The sequence below is a fragment of the Trachinotus anak genome, unplaced genomic scaffold (assembly GCF_046630095.1).
Source record: "Trachinotus anak isolate AG129_WGS33_773 ecotype Australia unplaced genomic scaffold, CSIRO_AGI_Tana_v1 ptg000008l, whole genome shotgun sequence".
Taxonomy (NCBI): domain Eukaryota; kingdom Metazoa; phylum Chordata; class Actinopteri; order Carangiformes; family Carangidae; genus Trachinotus; species Trachinotus anak.
Window position 1 is genome coordinate 22,430,484 of NW_027273859.1, and position 13,407 is coordinate 22,443,890.

The 13,407-nt window shown below is 41.3% G+C and overlaps 2 protein-coding genes across 3 annotated transcripts; one reads left to right on the forward strand and one right to left on the reverse strand.

The window, feature by feature from the left end:
• Positions 1 to 3,028: 3,028 nt before the first annotated feature.
• LOC139624447 (gamma-crystallin M3-like) lies at positions 3,029 to 4,239 on the reverse strand. The gene is made up of 3 exons (XM_071483562.1): positions 4,098 to 4,239; positions 3,450 to 3,692; positions 3,029 to 3,344 (listed from the first exon to the last, which is right to left on the reverse strand). Exons 1-3 carry the CDS (start codon positions 4,128 to 4,130, stop codon positions 3,066 to 3,068), a joined length of 555 nt encoding a protein of 184 aa, XP_071339663.1. The 5' UTR covers positions 4,131 to 4,239; the 3' UTR covers positions 3,029 to 3,065.
• A 1,730-nt stretch (positions 4,240 to 5,969) lies between these two features.
• Positions 5,970 to 13,404, forward strand: inpp5e (inositol polyphosphate-5-phosphatase E). 2 transcript variants are annotated; one of them, XM_071483557.1, is made up of 11 exons: positions 5,970 to 6,104; positions 6,891 to 7,765; positions 8,525 to 8,648; positions 8,767 to 8,864; positions 8,991 to 9,115; positions 9,655 to 9,774; positions 9,977 to 10,084; positions 10,601 to 10,762; positions 10,877 to 10,992; positions 11,503 to 11,639; positions 12,083 to 13,404. In XM_071483557.1, exons 2-11 carry the CDS (start codon positions 6,960 to 6,962, stop codon positions 12,210 to 12,212), a joined length of 1,926 nt encoding a protein of 641 aa, XP_071339658.1. In that variant the 5' UTR covers positions 5,970 to 6,104; positions 6,891 to 6,959; the 3' UTR covers positions 12,213 to 13,404. The 2 variants fall into 2 exon arrangements, with proteins under 2 accessions (XP_071339658.1, XP_071339661.1); XM_071483560.1 differs by lacking the exon at positions 5,970 to 6,104 and adding an exon at positions 6,112 to 6,130 and having other exon boundaries at positions 12,083 to 12,348.
• Positions 13,405 to 13,407: the final 3 nt, after the last annotated feature.

Sequence of the window (13,407 nt, forward strand, 5' to 3'; positions counted from 1 at the left end):
TTGTGCTGCACTAAACTAAAACACAGCCTCAGAAGCTCTCCAGGGCTCAGCATTAAACTTTAATCCATCTGTCCCACTTCAGAGTAATTTTCACTCTCTCAGAAGTCATAATCACTGACATGGACGATGCCTAGAAAGTGTGTCCTCTAACCGTATCTGTCACAGCACAATACACTCCCTATCTCTCTGTTGGACGGCGGGTCCCAGTCCATCCCCTCCTCATTAAGCATATGTCTCACTTTCCATTTCAGACAGGAGATAGCATAGAAGTGCACACAAAAGCACTATTTTCATGCCCTTCTGCTCATCTCGTCTGAAAGTCTAATGAGGGCGGATCAAATAAAACTGACACCGAGGGGAGACAAAGGGAGACGTAGCCCTCGGTGAGAGATGAGGCGAGGCAGAACAATGGACCAGAATGTGCCGTCACTGCGGCGGTATGGAGCAGGACCAGTGAATGTAGATGATTCTGTAATGAGGGATTAAGTGGTGGATTATGGGTCTTTATTAAGATGTTTCTGATCCTCATTAGGCTGAATCTCGTATCAGGGCATCGATTCCCCGCTCGCTCGCTGGATTGGCCGCTCTCTGGAGGAAGAAGAGAGAGGAAAGAAAAAAGAGAGAGTGAGACAGAATGATAGTGAGACATGTGCATTTAATATGCTCCTTTGAGTCATGTTACAAAAACCTATATGTAAATGTATCTGTCTTCTTGGAGATATAAGCACATGTGCTGCCAGAGCTCAAGTGGTGAAATAGAATATTCTAAATTCACCTCAACCATTTAAAACTATACACGATCCAGTTATCACTAAAGCACTTGCCATGCAAGAGCCAGTAAAGTTGCTGTTATCTGCCTGTAGCCTTTGAGCTGAGACACCACTGCAGTATTTGTGAATTATTTGCTCAATAATGTGAAGTGTTCAATGATTTATTTACTTATTTAAAATAACTAACAACAAGTACAAAGTACTTGTCAGGGAATTGGTGAAACTGGGACTGATGAGGGAATGGGGAACATGTGCGTAGGTGGGGAATCAGGTGACTGGGAATGGCGGAAAGGGCTGGGGTTACTGCAGGGCACGTGGGGGTGGCAGGATCTGGAAGGACAAGTTTAGGAGTCTGCCCATGAAAGAACAATAAAAGGACAAAACTGTGACATTATACCGGTATTCGGTCATAAATCAAGTCCATGTTTAAATACTGGACAAATGGAAATTTTGACCTGATGATGGAGCTAGATGAAAAGTGAGAGAATGACCAAAGTTATTCATACTAAGGGGCGAATGAAGGTTTGTACCAAATTTCTAGGCCATTCATCCAATTGTTGTTGAAATATTTCAGTCCAACCAGTAAATGTTGAGATATTTCACTGAGCAAGAGAAAATTCTGATCTGCTGGTTGTGGGATCACCAAAACCTTTACGATTCATCCACTGAGCACCAGTTGTTTAAATATTAAACTAAGGTCAACAGGTCACCAAAGTCAGGGGACCATGACTGTCTACACAAAATTTCATGGTAATCCTTCCTTTAGTTGTTGACATATTTCAGCCTGGGTCAGAATGGTGGAAAAAAACCACAAATCTTACCTTACATGTTTTTTCGTGTACATATTGTTACCATCTATGTGTAGTATGTATTTAATCAGTCGTCACTGTATTATTTCAGTGTTGTGTGCTTACCTGTGCGACTGCTCCGTTGTTGCGCTCCTATTTAGAGCAGGACTAAAGGAAACACATGGTCCAGCAGAAACAGACCCAGACGGTCCAAAGACAATATTTACATCTCATACACTTTCTGAGCAAGTCTGCAGCCCAATTGGAGCAGTGTTATTATAATCAGAGAATCTCAGCCATTCCAGTATTTATATGACAATGTCCAAGTTTACTATGTTAGAATCCAGACACAATGGTTTAAATTCCACTCAGATTCAGACTAAACTTCCTCCAGCTCAGTTCAACAGCTACAGATGACACAAGTTTTATTTATAACAGTTTGAGCAGTAAGTGTCACTAGTTCTCAGTTGCAAATCAAAAGGCTTCACAGATGGTGAACAGAACCATGACACAGAGCAAATGGAAATTTACCCTCACATTTCTGACACTTGATCTAAATGTGGAAATATAATTGGAACATTTTGTGACCACAGTGGGTGATCTTTATATTTGGTATAATTATAAGAGAAATGGGTAAAGTTGTAGTTGCTGTTATATTTGGGTTTTAAGAAAAAAAAGTAAATAGTTCATAAACAGAGATCCAAGTTTCCAAGAAAGACAAACAAATGTTTTTAATTTTGATTATCCATGACTTCGAGCTGCCATACACTACAGATCCACTTAGTAATCAGTAATTATTTATTTAATTGACTTTTATGCTGTATTGGAAATTACTTAGTTTTGTGTTTCAAGCTGTTGATGACCAACAAATAAAACACACTCACTGCTATAAGAATCAATGTAATTTCATCTATTAAAGTTTCTCAGGATTCATAAATATATATTCCTACCTAATTTCCAAAGACCGCTCCAGATTTTCTATCCAATGAAGGAATAAGAATTTTAGTAACATGTATGTTTATGTTTTGTCTGTTTTCACAAACCTATTACATAATTTCCTATTTTTATATTAAAAACCTGAATCTACTGAGCAGGCAGCAGCTGATTAGCTTCGCACAAAGACTGACACACTCCAAAGGTGACAAAATCCAACCAAATCCTACCAGCACCTCTAAAGCTCATTAATTATCATTGAAATAGTACTCATTGCGGTGTTAAAGTATTATATTGCATTAGATTGTGTAGATTGTTGTGTTCACTTCCACAGCTCTCCCACACGCATGTCAGGGAGGAGATCAGAGATTGTAAAGTTGTTGATTATTGAGTAAATGTAGGTGGGATATGAGGATGAAAAACCTTCTCCTGTCTACAGCTGTTATCCCTCTGAGTTGCCTCTAAGTTAGAATTTGACATTGACTGACTCTGGACTGTGTGACTGTGAGGAAAGATAAACTTAAACACACCAAACAGTTTAGTTTATGACAGTTTTATTGAGTGCAAAGATGGTCTAATAGCAGGAGTCGGTGATGCGCCTCATGCTCATGAACCTCATGCCGCTCCAGCCCATGTTCATGAAGCTCCTGTACTCGCCGGGCCTCATGTACATCATCCTGCCTCTGTACTGGGGCTGCTCGTACATCAGCCAGTGGCCGTCCATCACGTTGCAGGACATGCAGTTGGACATGCGGTAACGGTCCATGATGTTGTCACAGTCATCCATCAGCTCGTGCATCTGACCTCCGAAGTTCTCCCTCTCGTAGATCCTCATCCTGTAGGATCCCCTGTACTGTGGAGCAAAAGAGAAGCGGGTTTAACTCTTGCTATAAAAATGTATTTTAAGCAGTCCAGAGATGATCATCTACGGTAAATCTAGCCAGGTGTGAGGTCTTACCATGGGGATCATACGGCAGGACCTGATGGAGTCGCTCATGCCCATCATGCTCATGTAGTCAGCGTACTCGCCCCTCCTCATGAAGTACTGGTTGCCCATGAAGTTGGTGCGGTCGTACACCATGAAACAGCCTCTCTCCACCCTGCAGGAGTGGCACCTGCTCAGGTAGGAGGACATGTCGGGGCAGTCGCTCATGCACTCATAGGAACGGCCCTGGAAGTTCCTGTCCTCGTAGAAGATGATCTGAAGGGGGGAGAGGGAAAGGCCTTGATTAGCACATGTGAGGCATAAGAGGCACAGGTGTGATGTGTTCAAGTTTAAAGCTGAACATTCAGTGCTGGAGAATCCACCTTTGTCTGGATGGTGTTTGGTGCTAACTTTGACTGCTGATTGTTCATGGTCAGTTAGTGTTTTTAAAGCTTGGACTAAAAGACACTCCAAAGCTGAGAGTAACAGTAAAGCTAGTTTACAAATTTGTGGGTTTTTCACAAGGTTTGTCAAAATGTTGAGTTTGGCAGTATTCCTGTCAAAATACAACATGTTTTTAAGGCCACAAGGGCAATTTTCAGTTTATCCCTATTAGGATTTTGGTGGCAGTTAAATCAGTAGGAGCCTCAGTGCAGTAATATAATGAATTTAAAAACTCACCTTGCTCATCATGTTCATTCCAGTGGAAGTCATTTTGCTGGTCAGTGGGTGGCTGCTGCTGCTGCTGCTGCTGGTGGAACTGCTGCTGGTCTTGCTCTTGCACCAAACTGTACCCTCCCTGGTTTAACCCTTTGCTTTTATACCTGCTCCACAGACTGGCCCTTTGTCTAAACCCCCTGAGCCAGCAGTGATGCCATAGAAATGCACAGAATATGGAGGGATTGTCCGCATTTCCAGGGGGCCATTTCTCGTACAACATGGGGGTCACAAAAAGGGTTAAAGGGTTGACAATTGGAGGTCACAACTTGACACTGTTTGGACATTGTGCCATGCACTGTTTTGTCAGCAACAGCATTTTTTCTGCTGTTTCCTTTGTTCTTGTCACACATAGTGTGTCATTTGTAAAATCACTGATGTTGTAGTACATGTGCAAAGATTTTATATGCACTCACTTGTCTTCACTTTTGTTGTTTTCTGAAAGTTAAACAAGGCAAAAGGGTAGTATTACATAATAAACAGCAAAACCTTCAATATGAAAAACATGGCTTCTGGTGCACAAAGAAATGTTGCGTAAATGACAATGAGGTTGTGTGCATTACATCCAGTGAAACATGGTTAATAAAACAGAAGTAGGGTGACATTTACATTCATAAAAACATAGTTGGAAATGTATGAATTATGGCAGGTTGTTGTTTCAGACTTAAGTGACATAAAAAATGAAATGCACAATGCTGGTGGTTTGGTTTATTTTTTGTCTTTTTAAGTGAATGGCAGTTTACGTGTATTGGATGTTAGGTAATGGTAGATAGTGAAAGATGATTTGTTTGAAAATGTGTTACTCTGGATAATAGTATAGGTCTATTGTATATAGACTGCGGCTATATTCCCTATCAGCACTTTGCTTTCCTGTAAGCTTTCCTTGTTTGACATGAACCTATGTTATATCAGACAAAGGGTATGACATCAGAAATCCTATGTTTAAATCTTATTATAACCACACAGATTGAGAGGATTTCTATCCAGTTCAACTTTATTAACTTTATTTATTAGTTTATTGGATGTTGCCACAACATTAAGAATAATATAGTGACACAATGCATCATGATTTGCATTGTATCATTATGCATTATTAAGGTATGTTAATAAGCTGGAACATACATAAAATGTGATTTAAAAACGGGACACTGAATGAGTAGCATTAACAAACAAATAATATTGTGAACAATGTTTATAAAAAATTAATGTTGACATGTAGGCTATTTTCAAATTTAAAAAATGGTCCAAAGCTGTCAGATATACAACATATCTCTACTTCTAAAATAAATGCCAAGTGATGTCTTGATATTTTCTCTTCCATTCATCAAAGAAAAATGACTTCAAATCATTTTTAGTCAGCCAAATACCCAAAGCAGTCACAACGGAGGCCAAATAGAAAGTACACATAAAGACATAAAGCCCAAATGAAAAGAGTACAGGGATTCATGGATGGATTAACCACCAAGGGGCCCTGCGTCAAAGATTTGGCCCTTATTGACCTCCAGTGTATATGTCAGATTAATTGATTAGTCAACTGACAGATAATTGATTGGCAACAATTTACCAAACTTAACATATCTGGATTGGTGAAACTGTTGTGAATATTTATAAGATGGGCTTCAGGGGACAATGACGTCTTTCCACTATCGTCCGACATTGTACACACTGAGCAGTGATTGGATTATTAAAGAAAATGCCAATTAAAATTTGGTTGCAGCCTCACAGTACTTCTGTGATGAAGGAAAACAACTGCACCTTCAGCCATGACTGACTGAGGCTGTCACATGAACCTGATGCGCTCTGGTCGCTTGCAGTTCCACTTCTCGCCACAGGGCGGCGCTGTGACACAGGTACTCACTGTGCGACTCTTGTCCTGGAAACAAAATCCGTGTTGACAAACGTTGCTAAGGAAGTCACGGAGCTATTTTTTTTTTTTTTTTAAATCAGCCACTCTGAGATCAAACAGCAGAGGTAACTTCACTTCAGCGTAGTAACACGTAAATACAACACAAGACGGAAACTACCAACATTACCTATTTGTTAGCTCGACTTTATAAACGTCCGCTTTAAACAGTAGCTCATGTAGCCTGAATGCTGCTGCTGTTTGGCTAGCATTTAATAGCTTTGCTAACCAGTTGCTGTGTAGTTAACTAGTGTTAGCACCGTATATCTCAACATGACTTGTTGGCTGGGTGATAATTTAGGTAGCAGAAATCACGGCGCTGTTGTTAAGCGTTGAAATCTGAAAACAACAGGATTATTATTGGTTCAATCTCTTGGCTAAGTTTAGTATTAATTAGCTCCCGCTGCTAGCATTCATTTAACGCCAGCTAACTGTAGTTATTAGCTTGTTTTGCGTTAAGTGATAAACTGCAGCATTTAAATAAAAAGTAGTTCAACTTTACCTTACTTCATCTGCTCTGTCTGGAAATGCATCAAGCAGTCTCTATCTAAAAATAAAGCAGTCTCGAATAAAACTGAATTAATCTAAACTAAAGTTTCAGATTTGCAGATTCCGATTCAGTAGTTAAGGGAAACCTAATAAATAATTAGACGAAGTAAAGTTTCACAAATCTGACATTACCGATTATTATTTTCAGTTAGGATTTCATATGTTTAAGTATAAGTCACATGAAAGCTTATTCTAAAGTGTTACAGTCTGTCTGCTAACTTCAGACCGATAGGGGTATTTCTGGTTAAATAAACTTATTTTAATGCCAGTCTTTCACAGAATCATTTCCTGCTCTATATCTACAGGTGTTTGTCACTTAGCGATGAAAGAGCTTTATCAACCTGACCCCACCTGGTCCCAGACATGACAAGAGGATGACTGAGAATGGAGAGGACAGCAGCGTCCATCAGTACTATGAGGCTCCTGACAAAGGAGATTCAGTTGTCCATGACAGCAGGCCACCCAAGACCTCCTTAGTAGATGTCAAACCTTGCAAGGAACACAATGATGCCCTTGAACTCGCAACTAGAAACAGAGAGGGGGAGATCAGCCCCTATCAACCTCGGCCACCCTCCCTACCCAGGCAGTCGAGTACCAGCAAAAGTGGCTCTGTTGCGGAGACGCTGAGAAACAGGAGGCTGAGAAACAGCCAGGAGAGTCTGAGTGACCCGACTGAGACCGGCTCCTCCACAGACTCACTTAAAGAGTACCAGGCACTCCCAGCTGAAGGTGGGTTTGTCGTCAGTAGTGCTGCCCCCATCAGGAACCAGGACTCCAGTGTGAGACCTCATTCTGCTGTTACGACAGGATCCCCAGTCTTTCGGGAGAGAGGGAGCAGTCTCTCTGAGTATGACAGGAGGCCTCACAGCCAGCAGAGCGACCCCACAGACCACCGGGTGAGGTCCACCAAGGTGCGTCTGTCTCCAGTGCAACCCATGGGACCAGTGCCCGTTCTAGAGAAGAGCTTTGTGTCAGCCACTTTGAGGGCAGCTAATAGGATTGACAGGGATTGTTTGGATTATGCTGCACTAGCCAAAGAGAAACTCGGAGAGAGATTCCACAGGAACCTGAGCGACAGCCGGCTTCTGGAGAACATGGGGTCGGACAGTGCCTCTGTCAACTCCATGAGGTCCACCTACAGCGTGCTTAGCCCCATCAGACCTCAGGATGTGAGGAACAGGTACAGTAGGCATAACAGACCATATAGATGATGTAGCTGGAGTCTTCCTCACGCTGGGTGTCAAGGCTCTTTAGTAAGGCTTACTCTTTGTGGTGTTAGAAGGCTGTTAGGGTACCTAAGCTCCTAATTTAGACAGAGGCTAGTGACAACATAAAATTAGCCAAATTTAGAGCCAGATCTGTGTATTTTTATCCTATGAATCATGAGTCATTTAGTTGCACATATAGCTTACTTCAACTACTTTATCCTTATGTTCATCAAAAGAAGATCACTCAAATGAAAATGTCTGCATATGCACTGTTTATGAATTAGGTACAGTATCTACTACAAGGTTTTGAGTATTGATTGTGCTCTCTGCTGGGAGCTGATAAGCACATCGCATCTGGACCAGTCATGAGCGGTGAAGCAACACTAACAGACTGTTAATTTGGTCTTGAAATCAGGGCTCCACACATTTACACTTGGTGTGTGTGCAGTGCTCACATCTTTAAGAGAAAAGGGAAACATGAAAGTGTGGAGGGGGATTAACACAGGATCAGAGGAGATGCTTGTTCAGCACAGTTTTTGAGAAGAGGAGGAGCAAAACATCTTAATACACAGTCAGAGCTCAGTAGGGAAATTATTGACAGAGCATCTAAGACCAAAATCTTGTTTTCTCTTATCGTGAATATTAAGATTTAGTTGTAATCAAATGAGTTTATGTAGCCTTAAGCAAACCAGTAGAAGTCCTAATATTCCTCTCCAATGTGTATTTTCTAGGAGCTTTCTGGAGGGCAGCGTGCTGGGAAGCGGCGCCCTGCTTGGGGCTGAGGAGCTGGACCGCTACTTTCCCGACAGGAGAGTGGGCATCTACATTGCAACGTGGAACATGCAGGGAGAGAAGGTATGAGGAAATCATGGGTCTGCAGCGTGTCACAGACCAAGAACCATTTAAAGTCTTAACAATAACTGCACAAGTTCAGCAACCAGCTGAGTTGTAACAAAGTTTGTATAATTTTCAGGGCCTGCCGGCAAACTTAGATGATCTCCTCCTTCCGACAGACTCTGAATTTGCACAGGACTTTTATATTATTGGGGTCCAGGAGGGCTGTCCTGACAGGTATGGTATGCTTTGTTTGATTTTAATCATGATCACTGCATAAGAACGAGTTATTATGCTTGATTAATCTATCAGGGCTGTAAAGTGTACAATTATACTACTGTGTATGTGACTGTGTGTGTGCAGGAGGGAGTGGGAGACCCGTCTTCAGGAGACTCTGGGACCTTATTACGTCATGCTGTATGCAGCATCACATGGTGTTTTGTATCTCACTGTATTTGTCAGAAGAGACCTCATCTGGTTCTGCTCAGGTCAGTCCCACTTAACGTAATACAGGTATTAGAGATCAGTTTGAGGGTGAATAAACGAGACTATTTTTGACTATTTAGTCAAAAATGCCCCAAATTACTAAATTCTGGTTCTTCTCAGTAGTGAGGATTTTCTGATTTTCTTTGTATAATGTACTAGTTAGGAAAAACAAGACCTTTAACGTCACATTTGGGAATTTGTATTTGTGATTTTTTTTTTTTGTCTGAGATTTCTATAGACGAAGCAATAAATTGGCAAAAAACTTTTAGATCAATCAATAATGAAAATAACCATTAGTTGAAGTCCTAAACTCTGTATTGCTATAACCCTACATTGCTCCATGCTTACATACTTTCTCTGTAGTTTAGATTGTCGGAAGATTATCTTAATATTTTGATTTGATGGTTACACAGTTGTGTAATGACATGTCTCAAATAATACTTGAATCACATGCTAGATCATCATAATAAGCCAAAGGAGGGTTTTCATGTGGCTGAATCTAACTGATCTGACACAACATTTGTTCTGTTGACCCACACAGAAGTGGAGCATGCCACAGTCACAACCAGGATCATCTCGCAGATCAAAACCAAAGGGGCTGTGGGAATCGCCTTTACCTTTTTTGGCACTTCCTTCCTCTTCATCACGTCCCATTTTACCTGTGAGTAGAAGGTATTCGAGGGCTTTCATCAGAAAGGCTGTGGATAGGACGGGTTGGAAATGTGTGCTAAAGTTAAGGAGGGGTTTTGGCAACTCAGCTTATACATGTGCCTTCACTACTACATATTTGCATTTAAACTTTGCAACACTGAAAGCTTGGCAATCTCACACATTTCTAATTTCTTATTCTGTTCTTCTTTCAGCTGGAGACGCCAAAGTTTATGAGAGAATACTCGACTACAACAAGATCGTCGAGGCTCTAGCTCTTCCAAAAGGCCTTCCAGACACCAACCCTTACCGCTCCACACCATGTAAGAACCTTTTAAGTCACCCCTTGTGAATGATGTGATTAATCAAAACAATTAGGATGGTGGTGTCCCTGCACCCAGAATGGAAAAAACCGCTGCTGCAATAAGCCTCATGTTCTGAAACAATCTGGCAGCAGGAAACATGATATTTATGTATTTTAGTCATTTTCAAAAGACAAATCTGTATTAAAACAAGGAATTTCTTCACTGGATCTATGGCTGTTCATAAATTATGCTTAAGCCTCACCCTACTCACACATGTTTTTGACTTTTTAAAGTTAATACAAGGATTGATTGTAGCTGATAGAACTACTTAGAATATGTTTAGATGCAGTGTCATGTGCAGTGTTAGGGTTTGAGCAAATAACATCCATTTTTGTTTTTGTGTCAATGCCTGTCCCAACTTTGGTCCTGCTGAGAACAGAATATAATTTATTAGTTATTAATATACTGAGTGGATGTTGGTAAGAATGCTAGCCAGCAATATTGATAATAAATGGATGTCATTTTTGATTGTAGCTGACGTCACCACAAGATTCGACCAGGTCTTCTGGTTTGGAGACTTTAACTTCCGGCTGAGTAAGGACCGGGTTGGTGTGGAGACCCTAATGAACCACACAGGAGCAGGGAATATGGGCCCCCTGTTGGAGCACGACCAGCTCTCCAAGGAGATGAAGGATGGTATGTTTGCATGTTGGAGGCTACATCTAAGTGAAAACTTTTTGAAAAGTTTTTCATAAAAGACCCTTGTGTTTGATTGATTCTTACCCTGAGAACGTGCTTCTCTTTCTCCAGGTTCAATCTTTAAAGGCTTTCAGGAGGCACCGATACACTTCCTGCCCACATACAAATTTGACATCGGCTGTGACATCTACGACACCACTTCTAAACAGAGAACACCTTCATACACAGTAAGAAGAAAAAGAAAAAACAGGTTCCACATGAATACAAATAATCACATGATGTCAATGATTGGTGTGTCTCAATTCAGGGGCCACATCCTTCGAAGCTTTGCATTTTAAGTCAGACTGCATCACAGCGACGTAACAAGGCTGTCCCATTTCAAAGGGCCCCTTCAAATGCGGCAGAGAAATGTGTCTTTCGTTTCTCGTTAAGCTTCTGCTTATTCTCACTAAAAAGAGAATAAGTGGACTCAAGCAGTGGCCAAAGATAAATAGCAATTCCTCTGTAGACCAGACTGTCTCATTTCAGTTTGGCCTTTGCAGTCTATGCCATCTTCCAAAGCCATGCCTTTTTTTGACCGTTTCCTCTGAAAGATGCGGCCCCTGAATTTGGACACCTGCAGTTACCAAACTAAGCCAAACCATTGGTGGAAGGCTCTGCATTACACTTGTTCAGCTGCTCTAATTGAAGTGTAAACTGGACGGAGCAGGGCTAAACCTCTCTGTTGGTGTTCACAGGACAGGATCCTGTTCAGGAACAGGCAGACTGATGACATAAAAGTGGTCAAGTACACCAGCTGCTCCAGCATCAAGACCTCAGACCATCGGCCCGTCATTGGCGTCTTCCAGGTCAAACTAAGGCCTGGCAGAGACAAGTGAGTCACACATGGGTTTAAAGGCATCATGACTTCATTTATTGCAGTTGCAGTGTAGTTTCATCAGTAAAGCTGATTACTCTTCACTGCTGATGGCACCGTGTTTTTTATAGGATTGTCCTCTGTTGTTGCCAAATTGAAAATTCAACAGGTTGGAGCAGTTAGGGAGTTTCTACAAATTCAATTCAGCAGGACCATTTTGTTCCTATACAGCTAGAGAGTATGTTGTGTTGAGCCCTTGCAAAGACCTAATTGAGTCAGAAGTATTTAAAAATGATATGTTAATTAGTTTTTAGATGTTTGGACATTAAGAACTTTACTTTCTGCCCCTCTTAAACTTGATTCTTAATTATTGTTTTTTTAAATACCAAATAAAAACATTTTATTTTTTGTGTTCTGATTTCATAATATCTGCTCTACTCTATTTGCTTGTGTCTTGTCAGTATCCCTCTGGGCGCAGGTCAGTTCGACCGAGGCTTGTACTTGGAGGGCATTAGGAGGAGGATCACCAGAGAGCTGAAGAGGAGGGAAGCCATGAAGAACCAAAGCAGCACCATCTGCGCCATCTCATAGACCCTTAAAGTGGACTCTACAGTACAGACCAGACCAGACTAGGCCAGATCAGGCTAGACTGGATCAAACTGTGCCAGAAGCAGGCAGGTGGAAAAGGACCAAAAGGAAGCCAGAGTTGTCTTAACTACACAGACCCCAGCGCTGGTTGTGGTAACGAAACAGAGTGGGCACAGTGGGAACTGTGTGTGTGTGTGTCTGTGTGTGTCTGTGTGTGTGTGGGGGTCCCTCTGGTCATCACAAGTGGCCTGGCTGCACTTGAGGACAGGGACCTTGAGGTCAGACAGACACAGGTTTACAGATGCAGCAGCAGTCTGGCCTTTATTTATTCAGCCCCCTCTACTCAAACAGGACTGGGACAGAGTGGAGAGGGGGGAGCAGCGGTTGTGGCTTACTCCTCAGTCACATGCTGCAATGTGAACTGCTCTAACCCTGCAGCCTCTGTGTAACTACATTTCATTTACTAATTCATTCTTAGGTGTTTAAAAAGCATCAAGAACCACAGTGTTACGGTTTTTTTTTCTGAACACTACATCATTGTTCAAAAGCCTTGTGAATTTGTCATCAAGTAGCATTCCCAACAAAACTGCAGCAAACATGTTGGTACTTTTTAAATGTTGTTTAGCTGTTTTCCATTGGTCGATTTCTAACTTCAATTTTGTTCTAAACTGAATGTTTTGAAAGAAAAGATACAGCATGACTGAAGAAGGGAGCTGTGGTTAAATTATTAGGTCATGAAGTCAAATATATGATTTCTAGAGCATTGCATCATTCAACACTCCGGTCATGAGGTTGTCACACGCTACTGTTGAATTTCAGGGAGATCAAATGTATTTGACAGCTAATATTAAACTTTCTTTTAAGGAACTCACTTGCTATAAAATAGATTTAAATAGATTTTATTTATACTGTTAATGCCTGTCACATATTTTTTCTCTTATGAGGCCAAGTGATCCTTTGGAACAGATTGTAACTTATTGCCTTATCTCTCATGTCACTGCTGTGTAACCTCATATATACTACAAACTATCCATGTACTGTATGTTATGTACTGCATTAATGAACTTGCATTCCCAGCATGAGGAGCAGTCTGCTCCAAGGAAAAGTGCCTGTGGGTCTTGTTTTCATTTCCTCAGGACCTCTTATCTTTTTCTATGTCAGCTATGATGTAACACCTCTCAATAAACATTTTAAATCC